Source organism: Myodes glareolus, chromosome 17 (genome assembly GCF_982192425.1).
Source record: "Myodes glareolus chromosome 17, mMyoGla1.1, whole genome shotgun sequence".
Taxonomy (NCBI): Eukaryota; Metazoa; Chordata; class Mammalia; order Rodentia; family Cricetidae; genus Myodes; species Myodes glareolus.
This window is the reverse complement of record NC_142042.1, coordinates 48,269,907-48,293,884: the sequence shown is the minus strand read 5'-3', so window position 1 is coordinate 48,293,884 and position 23,978 is coordinate 48,269,907. Positions and strand designations below refer to the sequence as shown.

The following is a 23,978-nucleotide window of genomic DNA, read 5'->3' as shown; positions in this document are numbered from 1 at the left end:
GAGACATACACATACACAAACACAGACACAGAAAGACACACTCACACAAAGACATATGGACACACAAACGCAGACACACACAGAGAGAAAGAGAGACAAATAAGACACACATAGAGAGACACATAGAGAGACACAGACAGAGACACAGACACAGACAGAGACACAGACACATGGGCACGCAAACACAGACATACACAGAAACACATACACACAAACAGACTCAGAGATAGAGAGGCATACATATACACATGAACGCACACACAACCACACACACAGTTAAGCAAATCTGGAGGCTACTCACCAATAAGTCGGTCAGCAAGACTGACAGGCTGTGAAGACACCCCGGCCTTGTAGCCGGTCACCTCCGAGGGGATGATGACCACCTGGCAGACGTAGGCTGTGATGGACTTGGAGAAACCGGCCTCACCTTCTGGGATCCGGAGGTCAGTGACATTGTCTGTGCACACAGCCATTTTTTTCCCCTAGTAGGGAAATGTGGGGGAAAGTATATGGTCATAGGCAAGTACCAAAGGGGACCTTTTTAAAAACCACATAAGAGTTAAGCTTTCCCGTGAGGTGCTGCAGTAGAATGGCGCTAACGAGAAGACTGAAGGCGGGGAGGGGCTGGGGATGGTAAAGATACGGTCAATGTCCCAGTTTCTGGACACTAGTCACCTGTTTCCTTAGGTCACCTAGACTGTGGTGGCGGCAGCTGCTTTGGAGTGCTAACCAAATGGTTAAGAGTCCTTCTGTATCTAGGTCCATACTCTGCACAGAAGCTGAGCTATGTAACGATTCCTGAAGCCAGTGACATTTCCTGGACCATCTGGGATGACTGACATCCCCTTCCTGTCTCCCTTGGTGCTGTGCTTCAGCTGCTTGTCTTAGGAGCACTGTCTAGACAGAGACTCCCAGGGACTCAGACGGACCCTAGAACCTTGAGGCAGGACATCTAATCCCCCGACTTTTTTTTTTTTAATGAACTTTTGCTAAATAACCCAGTTGGATCTAGAACTAATGATCACCCTGTCTCAGGCTCCCCAAAAGGTGGGATTGCTAGACACTAAAGGCCTCAAAATGGTTAAGTCTGTGTCTTAACTGATAAACTTTTGGGGGGAGGGAGGTTCTGGGAGAATGAACCCAAGGTTAAGCCGTTCAGCTACGCAGCTACGTGCTCAACCTCTCCCTCTGTTCTGTGAAAGAGCAAAATAAAGCGAAACAAAACATGTATTGAGAGAATGAAATTGTTGCCTTCCTTCCTTCTGTCTCTCCCTTCTTCCCTCCCTCCCTTCTTTCTTTTCTTCCTTTTTTTTTTTTTGAACCGTGTACTACATAGCCTGACTTTGAAATCCAGATCCAGAAGATTAGCATGGCCCCTGTGCAAGGATGACACACAAATTCGCGAAGCGTTCCATATTTTTTTAAAAAAAAATTGAAAAAATTTATTTTAAAAAAAGAAAAAAAAATAATGATACATATAGAGAAACTAAGGGCAGCTTATTCTATCCAGCTTCCAGAAAACAACGTATTGCTACCAAAGACTGCTTCTTTAAGGCTTCTCTTCTGCCTTACGTTGTTTTAAAATTACATTTGTTCATTTAATTTGTGTGTGTGCACACGGACAGAAGTGGAAGTGTGAACCTGTGTGCATGTGTAGGGAGAGCAAATATCTTACAGGGCCTCTCCTTCCAACATATGGATCAAGGGGATCTCAGGATCTCTTTATGTTACCCAGGCTGACTTTCACTTCCTGGACTCAAATGACTCTCCTGCCTCAGCCTCTTGAATGGGTGGGACCACAAATGTGTGGCACCGTTTTTGACTCTGCCTAGTCCGATGTGGGGTGGTGGTGACAGACGGCTGTGTGTCCATGAGTGTGCGTCTGTGTCGATCTGCATGCTTCTGAGGCCAAAGTCAGGTGTCTTCCTCAGCCACGTGCCATCTTACTTCCTTGGTGTCTCGCTGAACCTGGAGCTCACCAGTTAGCTGGCTAGAAAGCCCCAGGCGTTTGTCTGTCTGCCCCCCAACACTGGGATTGTGGGCACAAGCCGCCTTGCCTGGCTTTGACGTGGTGCTCAGACTCTGAATTCGGGTCCTCTGTTTGCGTGGCCAGTGCCTTACCAACCGGGTCCCAGCCCTCCGCTTACTCTTGTGTACTGAGCGTGAGTATCCGTTATCAGAAATAACTGGAGGCTGGAAGGGTTTCTGCGGTAAAGCTTTTCCGGTTGTGTGATGGTTTCATAGACCCCAGCCAAGCATTCCCAGTCTAAAATTTAAAATGGGAAATGCTTCTAACATCTGAAAGTTTTTGAATATCTCTGAGGGAAGTTCAGGTAACAGTAAACAAAGATCTTACTTTTAAGACTTTTTTTTTTATTTCCCTAAGTATTTATTGCACATTTAATTTTAGGAATAAGAGCAATCCTCAGGGGGAGTTGCTGCTATTTAAACCTCCTTACTTCTCTCATCCCTCTGCTGCCTGGGGGATTCTATGTTTGTTTTTTTTTTTTCTCCTGCGCTCACCTCCGGCCTCCAACCCCCTTTCCGGTTCTCACGCCGCTAGCCCACACAGCTTACCTGGTTTCCACAGAGACTCAGAGTGAAATGATGGAAATACTTCAGCCCTTTCGAAGTGAAGCTCGGCGCTCCTGCCAGAGAGACAGTGCCTGACAGAGCAGAGAAGTTGTAGTTGAACGTCCTGGTGGGAGAGTTTCGGGTGAAGGTGCAGTCATTGTAGCAGAGGGAGTGGATCTGAGGGGAGAAGGGTCGGGTCAGCAGGCGGTCTGAAGCCTTCAGGGCTGCAGTGGGGTGCAGTGGAGTGTAACAGATCTCCCCAAGTTGCTCCAGACTGAGTGGAACAAAAGAGGAGGAAGGGAAGAAAGGGCTGCAGTGGACATTATTGGAACAGACGCTGAGAGGATCTACCCTGCCATTCAGTTAATGGCACATCTGAAAGGGGGTTTGTATACAATCGCCCATGGTGGCTGTCATGAAAGACGCTGACAGAACCACCAGCGTTAATATTCCACAAGGACGTCCCTATATAACATATACATATACATACATATATGTATATATATCTATATCTATATATAGATATATATACAAAGGATTTTGACAAAGACATCTGCCTGGCAACTGTCCACACAGCCTTGGACTAAAGCCACTTTTGTATTAATTATGGTGTCCAAGGATCCCTGTTCTAATATGTCTGACGATTTTCATTCAAGTTCATGAAATGTCCTCTTGTGTCAAAGTCTTTGAATAGACCTATGGTTTATTGTGGCGTATATATATTCCACTGCAGAATTCTGAGGTTCCCAGACCCCAGTATTCACTGGAGAACTTCTGAGTTTGTTTTTAATAGTGCTAGGAATTCACCCGAGAGCCTTGTGCAGGCTAGGCAAGTGCTCTTTGACCAAGCCTCTCTTGCAAGCAGAAGACAATGGGGCCCTAACAGAAATAAGGGTTCCAGAGGTTTCCATGTGCAGCACATACGTGGCCATTTAAAACACTGAGATTTGCTTCCTCTTTCTGGGATTCTCTGTAGGAAACTGAACTGTGGGAGGGGCTTTGCTTCCTGTTTCTTGTTGTGTGAATCTAATCCCCTAGGCCATTAGATGCAGCCTGACACACTGCCATTCCCTCCCTCAGCAGCAGGGGGAGCTCCTGGGGAAGAAAGCTAAGGAGACTGTTCAGGCACTCCTAAAAGGTCATCAGGGGTCTGTATGACAATCATACACACTTTGCAGATAAACGAAGCAGAAGGCCCTGGAATCTGAGGTCACCCTCGGGACTACACCGTGTTTGGAGTCAATCTAGAATACACAGGACCTGATCTCATAAATAAATAAACAAATTTAAAGAAATGAATAAAATCTCATGGGCGGCTACCTGGGGTGATCAGCAAAACACAAACTGGTTATGAGTGTTAACGCGTATCTAAGACCCTTTTAGTCACGGGTACTGTCTTTGGGGTTTTGTCATGTTTTAGGTTTTGGTGTTTTGAGACAGGATCTCGGTCTCCTGAGTTCTATGCTGGCCTCAAGGTTGCTATGTAGATAAGAGTAATCTTGAGCTCTACCCCGCAAGTGCTGGGATTACAGGTATGCGCCACCATCACGCCTGGCTCGTTCAGGTCTGTTGTGGACGTGAAACTTCAGGGGATGATAGCACTGTTTTGCCGCGCTAGATCTTTGCAGAGATCTAGCAGAGCAGAGCAAACCCTGCGTGGAGGCCAGCGATGCCAGTGTATATGTCCCTCAAAGGTTGGACTCACCTTCCCAAGAGAGAGGAGGTGGATTCCTGTGTGCACAGGCTGGATTGAACTAGGTTGAATTTGAGCCACAGACCCGGACCCCACTATTTCTTCCCTTCAGGTGTCTGCACAGAGGCCAAATAGCCCTCTGGATCCCAAGGTCACTAGCAAGCTCTCCACCAGCTGAAGATGAGACTTGTCTACTACAGAGGGAAGACGAGACCTCCTGCTATGAACTCACCACCCACGGCCGCACCTTGTTGGTGTCCTTCACAACAACCTGAGCGTGGGATGGGGCGGGTGTTGCTAGGGAGAGCATATGGGTATCAGGTCCCCCCCACCGAGAATCCCATCTAGAACCCAGCGCCCATCCAAGCAGAGGGCAAAGGTCACCGTGTGTGGCAGACCGCTGGTACCTTGTTGCTCTTGGTCCCGGACCTACAAGCCACACAGGCTTCTGCACCGTAAGGCTGGTGGGTTTTCAGGATGGTGTTGGGGGGGCAGAGGTGGCAGGTTCCAGAATCTCGGTCAATGTAGTGGCCAGCGGGACAAGAGGTACAGGAGGAGCCCACGTCAGAGGCTTCTAGGGCGCAGGGGCGGCAGTAGGCGGCCACGCCACCTATGACGTTGGTGACGTTGATGGAGTAGATCTTGGCAACATCGTTGGTGTACTTTCTGCCCTGGAGAGGAGAAAACAAAGGCTGAGGAAGGAGAGGCCTGAGCCAGCAGCAGCTATTCAAAGTGCAGAACCTTGATTTTATTTTTACTTATTTATTTGTGTGTACATGTATAAATGTGCATGTGAATGTGTGTTCACATGTGTGAATATGCATGTGGAAGCCAGAAGTAGACACAAGACCACCACCCTTCCTTTTTTCCTTCCTTCCTTCCTTCCTTCCTTTCTTCCTTCCTTCCTTCCTTCCTTCCTTCCTTCCTTCCTTCCTTCCTTCCTTCCTTCCTTTCTCTCTCTCTCCTTTCCTTCCTTCCTTCCCTCCCTCTCTCCCTCCCTCTCTCCATCCCTCCCTTTCTTTTTTGGTGTTTCTTTTCTTTTTTGGGGGGGGGATTGAGACAGGGTTTCTCTGTGTAACAGCTCTAACTGTCCTGGAACTCACTCTGTAGACCAGTCTGGCCTCGAACTCAGAGATATAGAGATCCTTGTGCTTCTGCCTCCCAAGTGCTGAATTAAAGGCATGACCACCACCGCCCAGCTGATACCGGACACTCTTTTACCATCCCCACCTTACTTTTTGAGACAGGGTCTCTCATTGAACTGTCTCATGTCCTGATTTTCACATAGGTGCTCGAGATCAAACATGGGTTCTTCAGGCTCATATGGCAAGAGCTTTTACTGACTGAGCCACGTCCCCAGCTCTTTTTAAGGCCTATCCCTTGACGCCTAAGAAGAACCTGAGAAGCATCTTTCTCACTTTATTTAGTGGTGATCCTTTGTATGCTAATGAAATTAGTAACATTAGAAATAGTGGATTTAACTTTAAAAAGACAATGGCTTTTTTTTTCTTCTTGGTTTATTGAGACAGGGTTTTTTTTGTTTTTTTTTTTTTTTTTTTTTTTTTTTTTTTTGTGTAGCCTTAGCTGTCCCGAAACTAGCTCTTGTAGATCAGGCTGGCCTCGAACTCATAGATATCTGCCTGCCTTTGCCTCCCAAGTGCTGGGATAAAAGGCATGCGCCACCACTGCCCCGAGAAGCCAGGTTTGGTAATCTAGCTCTGGGAAGGGTAAAACTGGAAGATTGAAAGTTTCAGGTCAGCCTGGGTTATGTACCAAGACGCTGTCTCAAAAATGAAAGAAAAGCAGGGGGGGTGTTTCTTAGAAATAGCTGCAGATCTGGCTTCACCCATGCTGGCGACTGCAAGGAAAGACAGATGATTGCAGGGATGCAATGCTACCTTCCCTGGGAACCACGTAGAGAAGGCTACAAGCCCTCAGCGGGCTACGCCAAGCCTTTTCAAAGCGCGTATGACCTCGTGCCGGGATCCCTCCTGTGCGCACAGTCTACCCCAGGGATGGAGAGGGACTCACAGTTTTGTGCAGAGTGGTCCTCTGGAAGGCCCATGTGAAGCTCACAGTAGCATTCTCCTTGATAATGTAGGTGTAGGACTGCTTGCCTTTGGGGCCTTTCCACGTCTCCACTGGAGTGTTGGTCCTAGAATTCATGCCCTGAGCCCAGGAGAGACAAGTGAGTAAGGTGTCATGGCTGCAGGAAGCAGGCACTACCCTGTGGGCTGTCACACTCGTCAGACCTGTTCTAAGTCACTCTGGGCTCGTGCTCGGCGGAATCACCATAATGCTTGCCCATCACATCGTCTTACCGCTAGGGCAAGCTGGGCCCACCCTCCGGCAGAAGCCCCCAGCTACTGAGAGAAGAAACATACCACCATGAAGTAGAGCTCACAGTTCACAGAGCACACGGTCTCGAAGACAAATGTGATCCTGGCCACCTCTTTGTTCTCTGTGTCGGCCATCACTGACTGGGGAGGTCTGTGGGACATCAACTACAGATCATCTCCGAGGCCAGGCAGAGCTACTTAAAGAGTCTAGACAGCAGAAAGGGTCAGTTGAGGGTTTGAGGGACCTGGGTGAAGAGTTGGAAAGATTGAGACCTAAGTCCAACTACGCCATCCAAGCTATCTGACCTTCACCTGGTCAATGCGTAGCTCCCTTGGCTAGGGAATGGAAGTGATAATTATCTTAATTTCTCGTTATAGTATCGCTGTCCAACAGTATTCAGGGTGGTAATGTACTTTATAAAATGCAGTAAGAACCATCCTACTCAATCTTCTTGCCTCAAGTAACAATGAACTCGAGAGATGGCTCAGTGGTTTAGAGCGCTTGTTACTCTTGCAGAGGACCCAGGTTCAAATCCCAGAACCCATGTAGTGGCTCACAAGCATACACAGCCCCAGTTCCAGGGCATCAAACTGACACACACAGGGTGTATATACACATCTATGCAAAACATCCATACACACAAAGCTTATTAAATTGTCTATTAAAATTTCACTAAAATGAACTGTAAGTGGTACTGTGGCCTTATTTTTCTCTTTAAAATTTTTTAAAGATTTATTTATTTTATGTATACGAGTATTGTGCCTGCATGGACGTCTGAATGACAGAAGAGGGCATCTGATCTTACTACAAATGATTGTGAGCCACCATGAGGGTGCTGGGACTTGAACTCAGGGCCTCTGGAAGAGCAGCCTGAGCCTTCTCTCCAGCCCTGCTGTGGCGTTATTTCTAAGTCTCTAAAACTATCACTGCTGTCGTGAGAAGGAAGGATTGATGTGGCCGGCCAGTGAGAGACGCTGGGCAGGTCCTGCATCAGTTTGCTTCACTGCTGTGGTAAATCACTGAACAGGAAGCACCTAAGGGAGGAAGGGCTTATCCCAGCTCACAGTTTAAGGGGATACAGTCCATGTGATGGGAAGCAGGGAAGCTGGAGCATGAGGTGACCAGGTGCGTCCAAAGTCAGGTAGCAGCAGATACACGTTGCTATTCCACTTATTTCCTCCTTCCTAGGCTGAGGCCTAGGACCCCGACCCACATAGACAGCTCTTCCTCCTTAGTCAGACCTCGACCCGCATAGACAGTAGTTCTTCCTCCTCAGTTAGACCCCAACCCACATAGACAGCTCTTCCTCCTTAGTTAGACCCTGACCCACATAGATAGCTCTTCCTCCTTAGTCAGACCCCAACCCACATAGACAGCTCTTTCTCCTTAGTTAGACCCCAACCCACATAGACAGTTCATCCTCCTTAGACCTTTCCAGAAATTCCCTTCTCAACATATGTAGAGATATGTCTCCTAGGTGATTCCAAATCTCAAGCCAACATTCAAAATTAACCATCACAGGCATGGGGGTGATCTACAGAGACTGCTCAGCGATTCGGGGTACTAGCTGCTCTTGCAGAGGACTGGGGTTCGATTCTGAGCACCTACATGGTGGCTTGCAGTTGTCTGTCACTTCAGCTCTAAAGAATCTAATGTCCCCTTCTGTCCTTTCATGGGGCATATACATACCCACTTCTCATGAGGGCATACACATACATGCAGGCAAACACTCGTATATGTACAAAATAAAAATGAATAAAAATTAACTAAGAACATGTCCTGGTGCACAGTTAACGTGGCCATGGTGTGCTCTTCTCTGTTCTGGATCGATACTTAAGTGAAACAAAACTCAAATCTGGAGGCCTCTCCACGTCAGACTCTCAAGGACGTGGGCTTTGGAAGAGGCTGGGTTGGCCTGGGCTCCCCTGGTTCTGTCGTCCTCACCTAAATCCTGGCACAACTAGAGTGAGAATCATGAAGTCGTTGTCTGAGGCTCCAACAGCTGTATAAATGTAGTCACCAGCCACCTCCCAGCCTGGAAAAGGAGAGGGAGGAGTCAATGCTCTCAGGTAGGGGGATAATGTGATAATAACACTGTCCTGCAAGGTATCCAGACCTGATGCTTATCCGGCAGCTAACTTACTACTAGCTTCCTTTCTTCTATCTTCTTTCTTCTCTCTTTCTCTCTTCCTCCCCAACCCCCTTTCTTTCTTCTCTCTAGATCAAATCTCACTCTGTAGTCCAGGCTATCCAGGACTTGTGGTAATACTGCTGCCTCACCCCCTTTTTCTTTCTTTTTTAATATTTTTGTTGTTTTGAGAAGGATTTCACACTAAGACCAGCCTGGAATTCACTATTGCCTTATATTTGCAGTAATGCTCCTGCCTCAGCCTCTTGAGTGCTGAGATTATAGGCCTGAGTCACCAAGACTGGCTTGTATATGCTTTTCCTAGCTCCTTTCTCTCTCTGAAACTAAATGATGGTGGCATGTCCGTGGAGGGAGTGGAACTTTCAAGGGAGTCATGATTCCCAGTGGGAGAGCAAAGAATGACAGCCCAGGGGACAGGGTGGGGGGTAGGCAGTCACGGGGTGACGGGGGAGAGGCAGTCACCGGGGTAAGTGTTGGGGGGAGGTAGTCACCGGTCAGGACTTTGTACTCGAAGTTGATTCCGCTGAGGACAGTAGTTTCCATGTTGGAGGGCAGCGTGTTCCACCACTTGTATTCAAATCCCACCGCAGGCTCAGTTCCCGCTGGGCAGCGGGTACAATCTAGGGGAAGCACAAGACTCGTTCAGTGGCTGAACCTGCTGCCAGACAGACAAGTGGCCGCCAAACAGTGGACGGCGCGGTGCTGCCGCCCCAAGTTAGGTCAGAGGTCCCCCAAACAACACGTTCAAATTAGACACGCTGACCAGAACTCCAGCGGTCCCTACTGACCAAACATTCGCTTTGATGCCCCTTTTAGCTCCCTCAGGTACATCCCAGGATTCCCATGTTGTCACCAAATGCATTTGTTCTCGCAGGTACACAGCCCTCCTCCTCCCCCAACTCCCTTGTGTCATGTAACTTATAGGTTGCCATTATGCCCAGTTGGTCGTCTTAGCCCCATGGACTCCCTAGTTAGTGTCTTTGCCGCATCCTGGACACCTCTCTTGTGAAGACTGAGACTCTCGAGGCCTGAGTCACACTCGCAGAGACAGTGAGGCAGAAGACAGGGCAATTGTTAGATCTGACCCTGACCTACAGATTCCTGAACCTGGTCCTCAGAACTGACCTGCCCTTCACTGCCTTCAGAGGATGGGCAGAGGGCACTCGGCTAGCTCCTCTGGGCACCACCAACCCCCAATATTAGGATGGAGAGGACGGAGGAAACAGAGCAAGGGTGCTGTTACCGGAGCCGTTGGAGTACGAGCCGTAGGGGCAGGGTTCGCAGGTGCTGTTGTTGGTTTTGAAGAAGCCTGGGTTGCAGGGCGGGCATTGGGTCTTCACACCAGAGGCGGGCAGCTTCACTGATCCCTCGAGGTCCTCACCACAGATTTTTGGCACGGCCCATTTGTACATGAGCTGTGTCTGCAAACATGAAGTAAGCAAGAGTCAACATGGGTGGGATTTAGGCCATGTTTCAAACCAGAACACAAGCAAAAGAAAACGGAGTGGGTTTGAAAAAGAACACGTGTCAATGCTGAGCGACACACGGACAGAAAGAGTGTCCGACCTGAACTTGAAGCCATGCCCTTTGGCCCCCCCACCAGCCTGGGTTCATCATGCAGGTTGGTGGGGGTTTCTCCAGTGTCAGTTTCACTGACCACTGGAGTTGGAACAGTGGTCAAGTCTAAGGACCAGGGAGCGGGGGGCTCCAAGTGTGCTACCCACCTCTCCATTAGCATCACAGGCTGTGTGGGTATAGAAATAATCCTTGTCTGTGCAGGCTGGGCGCACTTTGCAGGTGGAAGATCCTTTTTCTGAAGGACCAAAGGGAGAAAAAAAAATATTTCAAGTTAAAAAAAAAGTATTTCAAGTTATACAAGAGAGCAGCCCAGCTGTCTTACACAAACACCAGCCACTCGTGGCCACTGGCTAGTGACCCAGGCCATGGGTGTGTCACTACAAACTTCCAGAAAGGGTTCGCTTTCTGTTTTTATTGTTTATTGTTTGCCTCCTCCTCCTTCTTTTTTGGGGGGCGGGAGGGAAGGGGGTGGGATAGCCCGACCTGAAACTCACCCACTGTGAAGTCTAGGCTGGCCTCAGACTTGAAACAATTCTGCTTCAGCATCTTGCAGGGCTAGGATTGCAGGCATGAGCCACCGTGCCCAGCTAGGCCCTTTAAATTTTCGTCTTATGAAGTTTTTCCTTAAAGCTATTTTTCTGTGTCTGTGTGAGGGTGTTTGGCCTGCATGCGTGTCTGTGTACCACGCGTGTGCCTGTGCTCAAGGAGGTCAGAAGAGGGTGTCGGATCCCCACCATGTGGGTGCTGGGAATCAAACCTGGGTCCTTGGGAAGAGCAGTCGGTGATCTTAACCCCTGAACTCTCTCTCCAGGTCCTATCCTGAGACCTTGTCTGAGTGTTCTCTTAGTGTCTGACCAGCATGAAGAAGGCCTACTGTTACTTCCCCTTCTCCGTGAGACCACGCTACACAAATAAAGTTGGAATTTCCAAGACCTCAAGACAAAGGCACCTCTGACTTTCCTTGGCCTGGGCATCCTGGCTCTGACTTTCGCCTTGACCTGCTGAGAAACACTCAGATTCACCCTACACTGGCAGTCCTGGGAACTGAACCCAGGACCGTGCGTATTTTATCACTGAACCCCGTATTCTTAGCCATTTTATTGGGCTCTTTGTGTTCCCCTTATCATGATATAATGTTGCTTCAATACCATGAACCTCTGTATAAGAACTATTCCCATGAATTCTCCTTAAAGTAACAAATTTCGTATTTTGTTTTATTTTGAATTTAGAGACAAGGGTCCTAAAATGTAGCCCATTCTGGCTTGGAACTCATAAGCTTTATGCCTCAGGTGCTCGGAAAACAAGTATATGCCACACACCCAAGACAAAAAACCGTTTTGAAGCTGGGTAGACTGTTACACGCCTTTATTCCTAGCACTCAGAAGGCAGATGCAGACCAGTCTCTGAGTTTGAAGCTAGCCTGGTTTACATAGTGAGTTCCAGCTACGGCTACAAATGTCTCAAAAGCCCAAATAAATCCTTTTTGAAAAAAATTTAAGAAAAAAAAGATTGGAGATGGGAAGGAATATGATCAAAATATATTGTATGAATTTTTCCTAGAGAAACAAAGCTGTTTCTTTTACCAAGAAACATAGGTAAAATTCATGCAAATTTAAAATTTCTCATAGGATTTTCTTCCTAACAAAGAACACCAAGGATGGACAGATGGTCCAGTGGTTAAAGTGCTTACCACACGAGTGTCAGGGCTGGAGAGCTGATCCCCAGAACCTGTGTTAAATGGCAGGGAGGTGTGAGGACCCTCCTGTGGTTCCAGCACACAGCAGGCAGATAGAAGAGCTCAGAGCAATCTTGCTAGTGAGATACTGAGTCCGTATCTCTGGGTTCAGTTGAGGTACACTGTCTCAATGAACAACATTGGAAAGCAATGGAGGAAGACTCCCAATGTCAGACCTTGGGCCTCTACATGTAGGTACACACAAGCCCGTGAACCGGCATTCGCACATGCCTCCACACACATGCGAACACATAGACGTGTGCGCGCACACACACACACACACACACACGAGAGAAAAAAATGAGTAAAAACACACTGCCTATGGGATTCCCCATTGTAATTCCCCTAACTGCTGCATCCACCACTTCTAATATGAATGCTGTGTCCTCTGCAGAGAAGCAGTTCATAAGGGTGAGGCAGCCTCTCCTTCCGGATATTGAAAAAGGGCGCTTAAAAGAAATCCCATATTACTTGACAGGCACCATGGTGTCATCAAATGAGATTGCAAGCGAGGCAGGTCTAGGTTTGGATCCTGATTCGTTGTTTAGTAGCTGCGTTATGTTAGACAAATTACTTAACCTTTCTCAGCTCCCTCATCTGAGGAGGAGGAGTAACAGTGTCTACAGGGATGGAGCCAGCACATGCCTGGCCCGCTGTATGCAGATATTCCCAACGGCAGCTGAGGGGATGGCTCAGCAGTTCGAGCACTTGTTCTTTCAGAGACTAGAGTTCAGTTCTGCCCACACTGAGCAGGGAATAACTGCCTTCAACTCCAGTCACAGAGGATCTCCTCTGACCTCGCTGGGAACCTACATGTAGGTGCAGATACATCCCCAAACATACGCACACATACATATAAATAAACAATAAATATTTTTATATAAAAAAAGAAATGGCAGTCGCTATTATGGCCTGCAAGCCTGCACATGCTTTTTATTTAAGATCTGCGCATTAGGATAGTGCCAAGTGTGGGGCTGGAATTTCCACATAGGGCCTGAGAAAGCTGGAGAAAAAAGGGGGGGGGAGAGAAAACAAAAACAAAAACGGATACAGCACCTTTGAGAGGCGCTGCTGTTCACAGTTTCACAGTTAAGTGAAAAATGCTTATTGTATATAGTCTTACTATGTTAATGCTAAAACCTTTCTTTTTATTTAGCCAAAAAGGGAAAATGTTATGGAATATTTGTTTAACTATGGAAAGCTCTGTTGCTGTTTTACCTTGCCCCCCTAAGGCACCTGACTGATCTAATAAAAAGCTGAATGGCCAAAAGTGAGAGAGGCCTTCCCGGCAAGGAGAGTAAGAGGGGGAATTTAGGCTCTAAAAGGGGAAAGAAAGAAAAAGACACCCCAGGAAGACAGCAAGGGCCAGACAGGCAGGGAGGGAGCAGGAAATTAGGGCATACAGAATGAAAGCAAGGTAAAAAACCCTGAGGCAAAACATAGATTAATAGAAGCAGGTTAAATTAAGTTAAAAGAGCTAGTGGGTCAAGCTTAAGTTAACATCAAACATTCGTAATTAATAATAAGTCTCCGTGTCTTTCTTTGGGAGTTGGTTGGTGGTCCCCCCCAAAATTCCAACAAACCAGGAGATTGAGTAAGGGTTAGGAGCCTCTTCCCCACCTTCTAAAGAGGCCTCACTCCTCAGCTGGTCCCTTCCTTCTCCCAGACAACTTCCTGCATCAGAAACTCTGCAAAGGGTGCCTTGTTGGCCTGCACTGGGAGTTCCCCAGACTGAACATCTCCCCACCTCTTCTGTCCCTGTCTCATTAGGCAGAGCAAGAAGGAAGCAAGGGCTGGGAAACAGCTGGAATCTTCTCAGTTCATTTATTGGGTAAACAAGCAGGAGGCCCAATTCAGAGGCTGTTGACTGACTTGGCCAGGAGAGATTTGGGGGGAGGTGCTGAACGCGTGCCAGTTCCCAGGGCCTTGTGTATCAAGCCTGGCGGAGCACAGGGTAGAAGGTGTATCTGGCACAAAGACCTTTGTTCTGCTGGCTAAACATTTACTTAACCTGACACCCCAGGTCTGTTTTAGCAGAAATGGTCCAGCTGTTTACACACAGACCACTGAGAAAATGCCTTTCATAAATGATCAACCGAGTGCTGAGACAGACCTCACTTTCCTAGCTCAGGTTTAAACCAAGGGGTTTAAGTTGGGCACTAGTCAAGTGTGAAAAAGTCACCTAGATGCTTGGTCGGCTGAGGGAGTGCGCGTGGCTTGAGGGGCACTGCTCTTGGGGAAATGCAGGAAGCCTTTACCTCAGGGCTGGGGGTCCTCTTTCTGTGCCCCCCTTCTCCTGCCAATATTTCTACTCCACTTCCAGTATGGTGTTCTCTCTGGGACCCATTTTATGGAAGGAAAGCATTTCCTCAGCAGACACAGAACCCAAGGCACATTAAGGCTCAACTCCTACCAGCTCAGACTCTTGGCGGGCCCTTCTGGAAACTCACCTCTCATTTGTAAATGGGGAGCTCACTCCCATGTCAGGCTCTGAGTAATAAATGAGATACTGTCGCATTGAACTTCTATACACGTGACCTATTATTGTAAGCTGCGGTGAGAACATTTTCATACTAGAAGAGGCGGGTATGTGAACAGGCCTTCACGAAGCATGAATTAATAACATTAATGCTCAGGGGTCAAGGCGAGTAGGAGACTGCAGAGGGTAAAGGGGTCCCTACCACCAGACTGACAACCTGAGTCTGATTCCTGGGATCCATATATCAGGAGAGGATGGACTCCTTCCTGAAAGTTGTTCTCTGACCTCCACATGTGTGCAGAGGCATGCTCACATGTTCATGCACATGCCTCTCCCCGATAGATAGATAGATAGATAGATAGATAGATAGATAGATAGATAGATAGATAGGTAGATCAGTGCTTAGGGTTAGAACTCAGTAGAGGAGGGCCTGCCTAGTATGTACACAGTTCTGAGTTCTATCCCCAACATTACACGAAAAAATTGAAAAATAACAACTACACAGCACTCAGGAGGCAGAGGCAGGCAGATCATTGTGACTTCGAGGTCAGCCTGCTCTGCAGAGTGAGTTTCACAACAACCAAGGCTACACAGAGACATTCTGTCTTGAAAAACCAAAGAGAAAATAGCAATTACAAACTACTGGGCCCATTTCTAGATCCTTCCCTGTAGTAGCCAGTCCCCACACTATCACCATGAGGTAGATATGATTATTGTCACTTCTATCTTAGAGATAAAGAAATGGAGGCACAATTGCTTCTTGGGCTTCCACTAGGAATGCATATAGAAACTTCAGCAAAGATAAGCCACAGTCCCTAAATGTTGGGTGAGGAAGTATTGCTGTGATTTGTTTGATAAAGAGCTGAATGGTCAGTTGCTAGGCAGGAGAGCACGGGAGGGCTTTCCCGGGAGAGAGGAAAAGGAGGAGAAATTTAGACGCACAAGATTTGCGAGTGAGACGCAGGGAGAGCGGGATGTGCAGTGCAGACAGAGATGAGGTAACAAGCCATGCGGCAGAATAAAAATTAAAAAATATTCGTTAATTTAAGCTATAAGAACTAGTTAGGAACAAGACTAAGCTAAAGCCAAGCTTTCCTAATGAATAATAAGTCTCCTTATAATAATAATAGGTCTCCTAATAATAAGTCTCTTATTTGTGGGTTGACGGCCCTGATGAGAAAGTACCACCGCACCTAGGTGAGTGGTGAAGCTGAGATTTGAACCTAGTGAGTGTGTTCTGGAGACCCTGCCCTTAAACCTTATGGGCTTCGATTAGGAAGTGGACAGCTAGCATTTAACACAGCACAAAGGAGCTGACCGGGGCTATCATGCTAAATTACTCCATGAACCTTCTAGTTCGCTTATGTTCCCACCCCAAATATCTTGTCCCCATGAAACTGCAGATCTTGGCTCTTGTAAGATCTCGGCTAGTGAAGGCTGAGAGTCAACCACTTCTCTTTTTCTGCCTCCATGGCATGCTACACTCAGCGTTCCTAGCCTGATCCCCACTGCACCATGGAGAGTGAGCACATTCGTGTGTTTATATAGTCAGATTTCCACCTTTTGGTTCAACCTGGAGGACAGGCACCAAGGCCAGCCAAGGTGTGTGTGTGTGTGTGTGTGTGTGTGTGTGTGTGTATGTATGAGTGTAAATGTGTGTGCATGTGTGTGCGTGTGTGTATGTGCGTGAATGTATGTGCGTGTGTGTGTATGTGTGTGTGTATGTGTGGGGATTTGTGTGTGTATGAATGTGAATGTGTGTGCATGTGTGTGTATGTATGTGTGAGGATGTGTGTGTGTATGTGTGTGTGTATGTATGTGTGGGGATGTGTGTGTATGTGTGTGCGTGTGTGTATGTGTGTGTATGTATGTGTGGGGATGTGTGTGTGTATGAGTGTGAATGTGTGTGCATGTGTGTGTATGTATGTGTGAGGATGTGTGTGTATGTGTGTGTATGTATGTGTGGGGATGTGTGTGCATGTGTGTGTGTGGGTGTATGTGTGTGAATGTGTGTGCGTGTGTGTATGTGTGTGTATGTATGTGTGGGGATGTGTGTGTGTATGAGTGTGAATGTGTGTGCATGTGTGTGTGTGTATGTGTGTGAATGTGTGTGCGTGTGTGTATTGTGTGTATGTATGTGTGGGGATGTGTGTGTGTATGAGTGTGAATGTGTGTGCATGTGTGTGTATGTATGTGTGGGGATGTGTGTGTGTATGAGTGTGAATGTGTGTGCATGTGTGTGTATGTATGTGTAAGGATGTGTGTGCGTATGTGTGTGTGTATGTGTGTGTGTGAACTGGTCTTCAACCACTTTCCATGCACGTTTCATGTTGGGCTTGTCTTAGACTCTCCGCATCTTTCCCAGTAAACGTGACAGATGAGAAACTGGAGGCAGAAGACTAACTTTAAGAATTCAGCTCCTGGATTAACAATTTCAGGGCAGTTCTTGGACAGACATCAGCTTATACAGCATTTATCAAAACACGGTTTTCTACAACCACCTTGTCATTCAAACCGTTGCACAATTGCTGAGCTAGAAACCGAGCCAATGAGAGACCAACAAAGACACCATTGATAGAGGTGGAGAAGGGAAGAGGAATAAAAATTAAAGTGGAAAAACAGGAATTTAGATGTTTGGCTAGAAACTTCCTCCCAGATCTAAACTTTCTTGTCTGGCTGAAAAACTACACACAGTTGGCAAGATCTGTGCAGAAAAGTAGGGCTCTTATATCAGGAGCATAAAAGCAAGCAAGTCACAGGTCAGCGGCCGACCTGGGCTAACAACCACACATCTTACCACCTGTGGGACACATGGGGATGTCTATGGAGGGTGAGGAGCTATGCCAATGGCCTTGTGCTGGGCCTGGACATGTTTCTGTAGAAGGGGAAGAAAGAGTTGGGATAAGGGTTCTTAGGGGAAAGAGCAGACCAGACCCCTTCCCCTTCCTTCTTGTTTTACAGCCAGTTCTGGAGTTTAGACCTGGTATCCATCACTTTGGGCTGGGTAGGCAGAGTGCTCTTTGGTGATAGGACCTATTTTACAGCAGTGTTTTGACATATCCTTACGTGACCAGGTCTTGTCTTTTCCTTCTCTTAAAAAAAAAAGATTAAATTAAAAAAGATGTATGTTTGTGGGTTGGGATCAGTGATCAGGAAGACCAGAGGAGTGGTGTATCAGATTCCCTAGAGCTGGAATAACAGGTAGTTTTGAGCTGCCCCACACGGGTGTCAGGGGCTCTGGAAACCTAACTCAGGTCATATTCAGGAGCAGTACACACTTTGAACCATTGAGCCATCTCTCCAGCCCCAGGTCCTGTTTTTTCAAATCAGGATGTTTTTTGGAGGCTTCTCCCCCCCACTTTCCTTTAGATCAGTGAGACCCGTCTCAACAAAACAAAAGAAACTAGTGAAAAAGTCTGCCTGGTGTTCAGTGGATATCACTTAGACTGGCCAAAGATCCAAACTTCTTTTTTCAACCTTTGTTGCCAAAATGGTGACGATTGTGGCCTGATTTGATCACTCCACAAGGCAGGCATATATTGAAATATCACACTGTACTACACACATACTCTTAATCCCAAAGATTCAAGGAGAAAGAACACCGCCCCATCATCATGCCAAACTAATTAAAGCAAGCTTTTAAAAATTTGGGTACATGGGTTAAAATCCTAAGGTGGGTTTTAAGAAGTCAGCATTGGACATGGGCAAAATAATGATTATAGCTCAGGGGCAGGGGGTTTTCAGATGGGGAATTTGGTAGGCAAATAGGCAGAGTTACAGAAGCAGACTATAACATGGCGGTCATAACAACAGGTGGTCATAACAACCCTTTGATCAAAGGTATACTTGCAAGGTGGTCTAATAACTTTTGAAACAAAGATGTGGTTGTCATTTCCTGGATGAGGCAGTACAGAATCATTGCAGTTAAGGTTATAGGTGGGACAAAGCCCAATCTTTGAGAAACAGCAATTTAATCATGAACAGGAATGAACCTAGTTTATCTTTATTATAAGATGACTTTCAAGTCCAAGATGGAAGCAGGTTGGTTCATTGATACATATGTAAATATGTAATTACTACTTATCATCAAAAATAAAAATTGAATAGTTTTTTTAATATACCTATTAGGCATGGTGACTTTTGCCTATAATCTCAATACTAGAGAGGTAAAAGTAGATGGAACAGAAATTCAAAGGCAAGCTGGGCCTTGTGGCACACACCTTTAATACCTGCACTCAGGAGGTAGATGCAGGTGGATTTCTGTGTGTTTGAGGCCAGCATGGTCTTCAAAGTGAGTGCCAGGCAACCAGTGCTCCTGTCTCAAAAAAGGAAAAGAAAAAGAGAAAAGAAGGAAATTCAAATCTAACCTCTGCTACATACTGAGGTTTGAGGTTAAAGCCAGTATGGACTAAACAGACCCTGTCTTTCATGTGGGACTCCCCTCTGTATTCTGTGATTACCACTAATGAATAAAAAAAACTGCTTTGGACCTATAGCAAGGCAGAGCAGAGTTAGGCGGGGAAAACTAAACTGAATGCTGGGAGAAAGAAGGCAGAGTAGAGAGATGCCATGTAGCCACCAGAGGGGAAAGATGTGAGCTGCCAGGTGGAATCTTGCTGGTAGGCCACGACCCTCATGGTAAAATATAAAATGATGAAAATGGGTTAATTCTAGGTGTAAGAGCTAGTTAGCAATACACTTAAGCTATTGGCCAAACAGTATTGCAAATAATATAGCTTCTGTGTGGTTATTTTGGGAGTCTGGGAGGCCAGGAAATGAACAGGTGGCCTCCAACAATATATCTTAATACCCCCTTCCCTACCAAAGCAAGCAAGCAAACAACAACAACAAAATACAACAAAGAATTATTGTCTTCAGTAATAGGCCAGCAGGATGGGTCTCCTGCTTTCCTTTGCGTATTCACTGGTACCCACTCCTCCTCCGTATCCTGCTCCCCCAAACATCACCTGAGTATTTGTCAGGATCACATGGATGGCAAGAAGTTTCTCCTTTATTTGAGTAAGAGTTGACTGGACAAAGCTTGCAGAAAGAGGAGCCCTGTTTGGAGGCGTATGTGCCAGGCTTGCAGGGGAAACATTCCGAAGTGTAAGCCACACCTGGGGAGAAAGAATGGCATAGAAAATCAAGATTGATCCAAAACACTGAGGCCCTGGGGGCCAATGTTCACCCTTCCCTAGAAGCCAAGAGTCCAGGAAGCCAGCAGCAGACCCCAGATTTGAGCCTTTTCTCTGTACCTGTTATGGCAATGTTTCTCACAAGCACGGGCTTGGACACTTTGGACCACACTGAGAAAGCTGTGGTTCTCCAATAGAGGACATTATTGCCTCTGTTTAGCTCAACCTTAAAAAAAGACATAAGGTAGGTGTTAATTCGTCACAAAAAAAACGGGCACTGTTAATTTGCCTCACTGGTCTCTCGCTGAGTAGGCAGAGCCTATTCTGACCCTTTCCTTCCTCTTCCTCAGTGTGGCCTCTTGAGGCTTTGCCTTTCAAACCATCTCCCACACTTCTCTGGTTCTCCACATATGATCTTTGCAGCATATATACTACAAGCACCTCTTATAGGACCAGCGGGATTGACAGTAAGGGAGACTGGCATTCGATCATTCTCTGGTTTTACAGAAAACCCAGCCCCCAAGCTGGAAAGGTTTGGCTCCTGGGAATAAGTCAGAGGCGCAAACTGGCCACCCTATGGCCTAATCCATCAACTACAAGGAGAGGATGTCTCCTTCCATGGGCACTGGAGCAGAAGCTCCCCTTTAGGGCCCTCGGCCCCTCCTCCGGGATGGTGGGGGTGGCTGGTGTGGTACTCACACTGTGGAATTCCCATCCTTTCTCCGTAGTTTTCATCCACCTGGAGTCATCGGCATTGGGCTGGCACTGGTCATTCTGGACCTGAGGCAGAAGGGGTTTGGGATGAGAGGCTCGGCCTCCTGAGGAGATGAGGACCTCACTCCCTGCTTTCTGATGCTCTACAACACTGATCTCTGGGAGAGGGGCCGCCAGTTCCCAAACCAAGAACAGATAAGTAAGCTACACTCAACGATGTCTGAACATTGACCCCGGAGAAAGAATTTGCAGTTCAGTCACTTGCAAGTCATGACAAGTCTGAACAGGATGGAACGTCTAGGAAATCCACAAGCTCTGTCCTCACCACCTGTGTCCTTCGCCTTGTGCCTTTTCCCCTCAGCTCCCCAGGCCTCTGCCCGTTTTGCTCACAGCTTTCTCTAGAGTGAAAACCAAAACACTTCCCCAACATGGCTATACTTGTGATTGATTCCTATAAATGAATCTGAACCTCAGAGGTTCCTGACCTCTCTGGAAACCCTCTCCTCCCTTTCCCCAGGCTAGGTGCTTACAAAAAATTCAAAGATGATGCTGGAGTCCGGGTAGTAGTATTCAAAGTTAACCGTGCCGGACTGCTTTAGGTTGACGGCGTACATCAGAGTGGCTGTGCATTCGTCCGTGTTGGAGGCGATGTAGTCTCCTCGGGGAACCCACTTGGACCTGGGAAAGAACAAGGACTGAGAGTTACGGCAGCAGGACATCCCACAAGGCTTTGTGCCATGTGTTAGGTTCCATGTTCTCCTGTTAGGGATTCTGGGGATTTCCAGACTCAGGAGTCAAAAGCTGGAACTTGTACCTTGTAGTGGTTTGAATGAGCACGGTCCCCAGATGAAGGCGTAAGTCACAGACAATCCCACACCAGTTTGGAATTATGATTAATAGAATGGTTATTTATTCAAAGGGGAAAAAACTTACAGATTACCGTCCCAGACAACAGCCCCTCCGCGCGAACAGGAAAGGAGTCCAGGGGCCGGAAACGGAGCCGGAAGACAAAAGGAGAGTGGAGGACAGCCGCTGCTTTTTTTAAAGGGAGAGACCACGCCCCAATGGGCTGGTAACTCAGCGGCGATTGGCTGAAGGAGCTGAAGGAACTCCCACAGCATCTCCCCCTTTTGTTTAAGTAAGAGAGTTCTAAGCCTACTACGCAATTATATACAATAAGTACAAACCTACGAAATTATATACAATAAATACAAATATCCTATTCTAACTAGCTTAAGTCTTGTATAACAAATAACTTGGCCAAGTCATGAAAGGAAAGTAACTACATTTATATAATCTTCAATCCCATCGAAGATCTGAGAAGGGAAATAATGTTATCTGAGTAATTAGGAAGTGCAATCAAACAACTTCCAGAACATGTACCAAATCGCAGAGACAACTGGCTACCTGGACAAACACCCAAAGTCACATTTGCAGCGTTGAAGCAACCAACTTTGGCTAAGGCCTGATGTAACTGACATACCATTTTCAAAGGCAAGAAACTTCAAAACTATCTTACCCTGTCTTGGCAGGATATGACAGTCTTGTTTTATCCATTTACGGATATTCTGTAACTCTGTCAGTAGTTGAGGTATGAGCATTTCTTTACCCAAAGGCCAGTTCTGCCAAGAAGAAAGGCTCCAGGTGGAGTGTCTTTGGTGCTCAACATTCTCTCGGGCATAGATCAGTGTTGCCAGGAGTGATTGTGTCTCCCTACCATAGAACTCTGAATTAGATTAAAGGCCATTTTCTACAGCTCTTTGAAGAGGTTGAAGATTATCTATCTATACTGAATATAATCTCTATATATCTAAAGAACCTGATTAGTCTAATTATAAATGACAAACTTAGATGACTGTTGATCTATATAATTCTCAATATCTATCTAACTTAAAGACTGAGATAATAAACAAGTGTGCAATAAATGAGGACAATGAGACCTCCAAATATAAACAATGTGCAAGTATACATTGCAATATGGTAAATATATATCAATACATAAACAATATATAAGTATCTTAATCAGAGGTAGAAGTGTACAATGCAATATGGTAAATATACATATATCAATACAATATATATATACAAATACATAAAAATGTTTTAAACAGAAGTAGAAGCATGAAGCATGCATGCATAAAATAGTCAACATAATTTAACTTTGTATCAATATATAAGAATCGATACCAATATGTTTGTCTAAAAGCAATAACTCACAAGTACAAATCTATTTATCCCATAATCCAATTATCCCTCCTTTTTTTTTTTTTTTTTTTTAAGATTCCTGTGCTTATAAAATTCCTCCCCCAACCCTCAACCGTATACTAATTATAACCAACCCCTAAATGATGTCCCTAAACCCAAGGACAAACTTTATTGGGAGAGGGGACGTCGTTCTCTAGAATTACTTCCAGCTGTCATGGGGGCGACGTTCTTTCTGGGGGATCCTGTGAAAGTAAAATGATGGTTAAATTTCAAGATCAATGTCTTTTAAAATTGCAAATAGTCTCTGAGTATTTTGTGGAGGTCTGGCCAGAATGTTGTACAAGATGTGCACCATTTCAGCACGTTGGAACCGTCTTGTGCAGCTGGTACCCAAAACAGGTCTTGTAGTAGCGCTATCAGTATCATGACGTCATATCAACCAGGTGGAGTTGTTGTTATGGGGCCCCATCTTCTTCCTGGAAACTTCAAATGTCACTGTAGGAAAAACTCATTGTTCATTGTGGAAAACTTAAACATTAATTATATAGACATATACATGAATACCTATATTCAATGAGAGACATGATAGATATATTTAATGAAGGTATGATAGATATGAAGAAAAGTAAAGATGTTTTCTAAACTCATATTTCTTTCTGTCCCATATCATGGCTCTTGACATGAGACAGAAACTCCAGAAACTCTGGGTTTTTCTTTAAACAACAGGCTTGGAATTAGAGAGGGACTGAGCCAGAGTCCAACTCTAAAACCAGCTCTATAAATTTAGAAATATGATTTAGTATATGGTACTTACAGAACCTATTCAGTTTTCTTGATAGTCCCTATTGGGCCGTTATTTTCCATCTGTCAGTATTCAAATATCCAGGGTCCCTTGAACTTTTCAAAGATCAGTGTTTTCCTGTGGAGATAAGAACAGAACCCTGCCCCCATTCTATATGCTTTTCTTACCACCTGTATGGTTATCATCATTGTAGATGCTGTCATTTCTCCTTTCCAAGAGGTTTCTCCTCTTCAAATCGAACCTTTATTAATTTTGATGGTATCCACAATTTTTCTTCTCCTGTGGAAACAAGAGCAAAACCCCTTCCCCAACGTAGCACATCTCCTGGCTTCCATTGAGAGGTCAGCACGTCTTTGAAATAAACAGGTTGGTTTAGTTCAGAAGTTTTTTCCATTATCCAATGCCTCTCTGCTGCTGTTGTTCCTTTCTCATTAGCATTAAGAAAATTCAAGGTTAATAAAGCATTATGCAATCTATTTCTGGGGGTATCTTTCATCCCTTTCTGTTTGTTTAGCATATCCTTTATAGTACGATTTGATCTTTCTATAACTGCCTGACCTGTAGGATTATTTGG

At 45.9% G+C, this 23,978-nt stretch overlaps 1 protein-coding gene and 1 pseudogene across 2 annotated transcripts in view; one reads left to right on the top strand and one right to left on the bottom strand.

The window, feature by feature from the left end:
* Elapor1 (endosome-lysosome associated apoptosis and autophagy regulator 1) overlaps window positions 1–23,978 on the bottom strand; it is an 83,435-nt gene that overhangs the window by 5,638 nt on the left and 53,819 nt on the right. For both annotated transcript variants that reach the window (XM_048443511.3, XM_085677818.2), the window contains 13 exons: window positions 20,928–21,075; window positions 20,383–20,463; window positions 19,804–19,909; window positions 19,516–19,665; window positions 10,481–10,569; window positions 10,000–10,177; window positions 9,248–9,376; window positions 8,552–8,642; window positions 6,652–6,757; window positions 6,299–6,436; window positions 4,675–4,938; window positions 2,578–2,751; window positions 302–482 (listed from right to left, as the gene is read on the bottom strand). In XM_048443511.3, the coding sequence (XP_048299468.3) occupies window positions 302–482; window positions 2,578–2,751; window positions 4,675–4,938; window positions 6,299–6,436; window positions 6,652–6,757; window positions 8,552–8,642; window positions 9,248–9,376; window positions 10,000–10,177; window positions 10,481–10,569; window positions 19,516–19,665; window positions 19,804–19,909; window positions 20,383–20,463; window positions 20,928–21,075 (1,835 nt within the window). The remainder of the gene's footprint in view (window positions 1–301; window positions 483–2,577; window positions 2,752–4,674; window positions 4,939–6,298; window positions 6,437–6,651; window positions 6,758–8,551; window positions 8,643–9,247; window positions 9,377–9,999; window positions 10,178–10,480; window positions 10,570–19,515; window positions 19,666–19,803; window positions 19,910–20,382; window positions 20,464–20,927; window positions 21,076–23,978) is intronic.
* Window positions 1,326–1,421, top strand: LOC125406510 (U6 spliceosomal RNA; annotated as a pseudogene).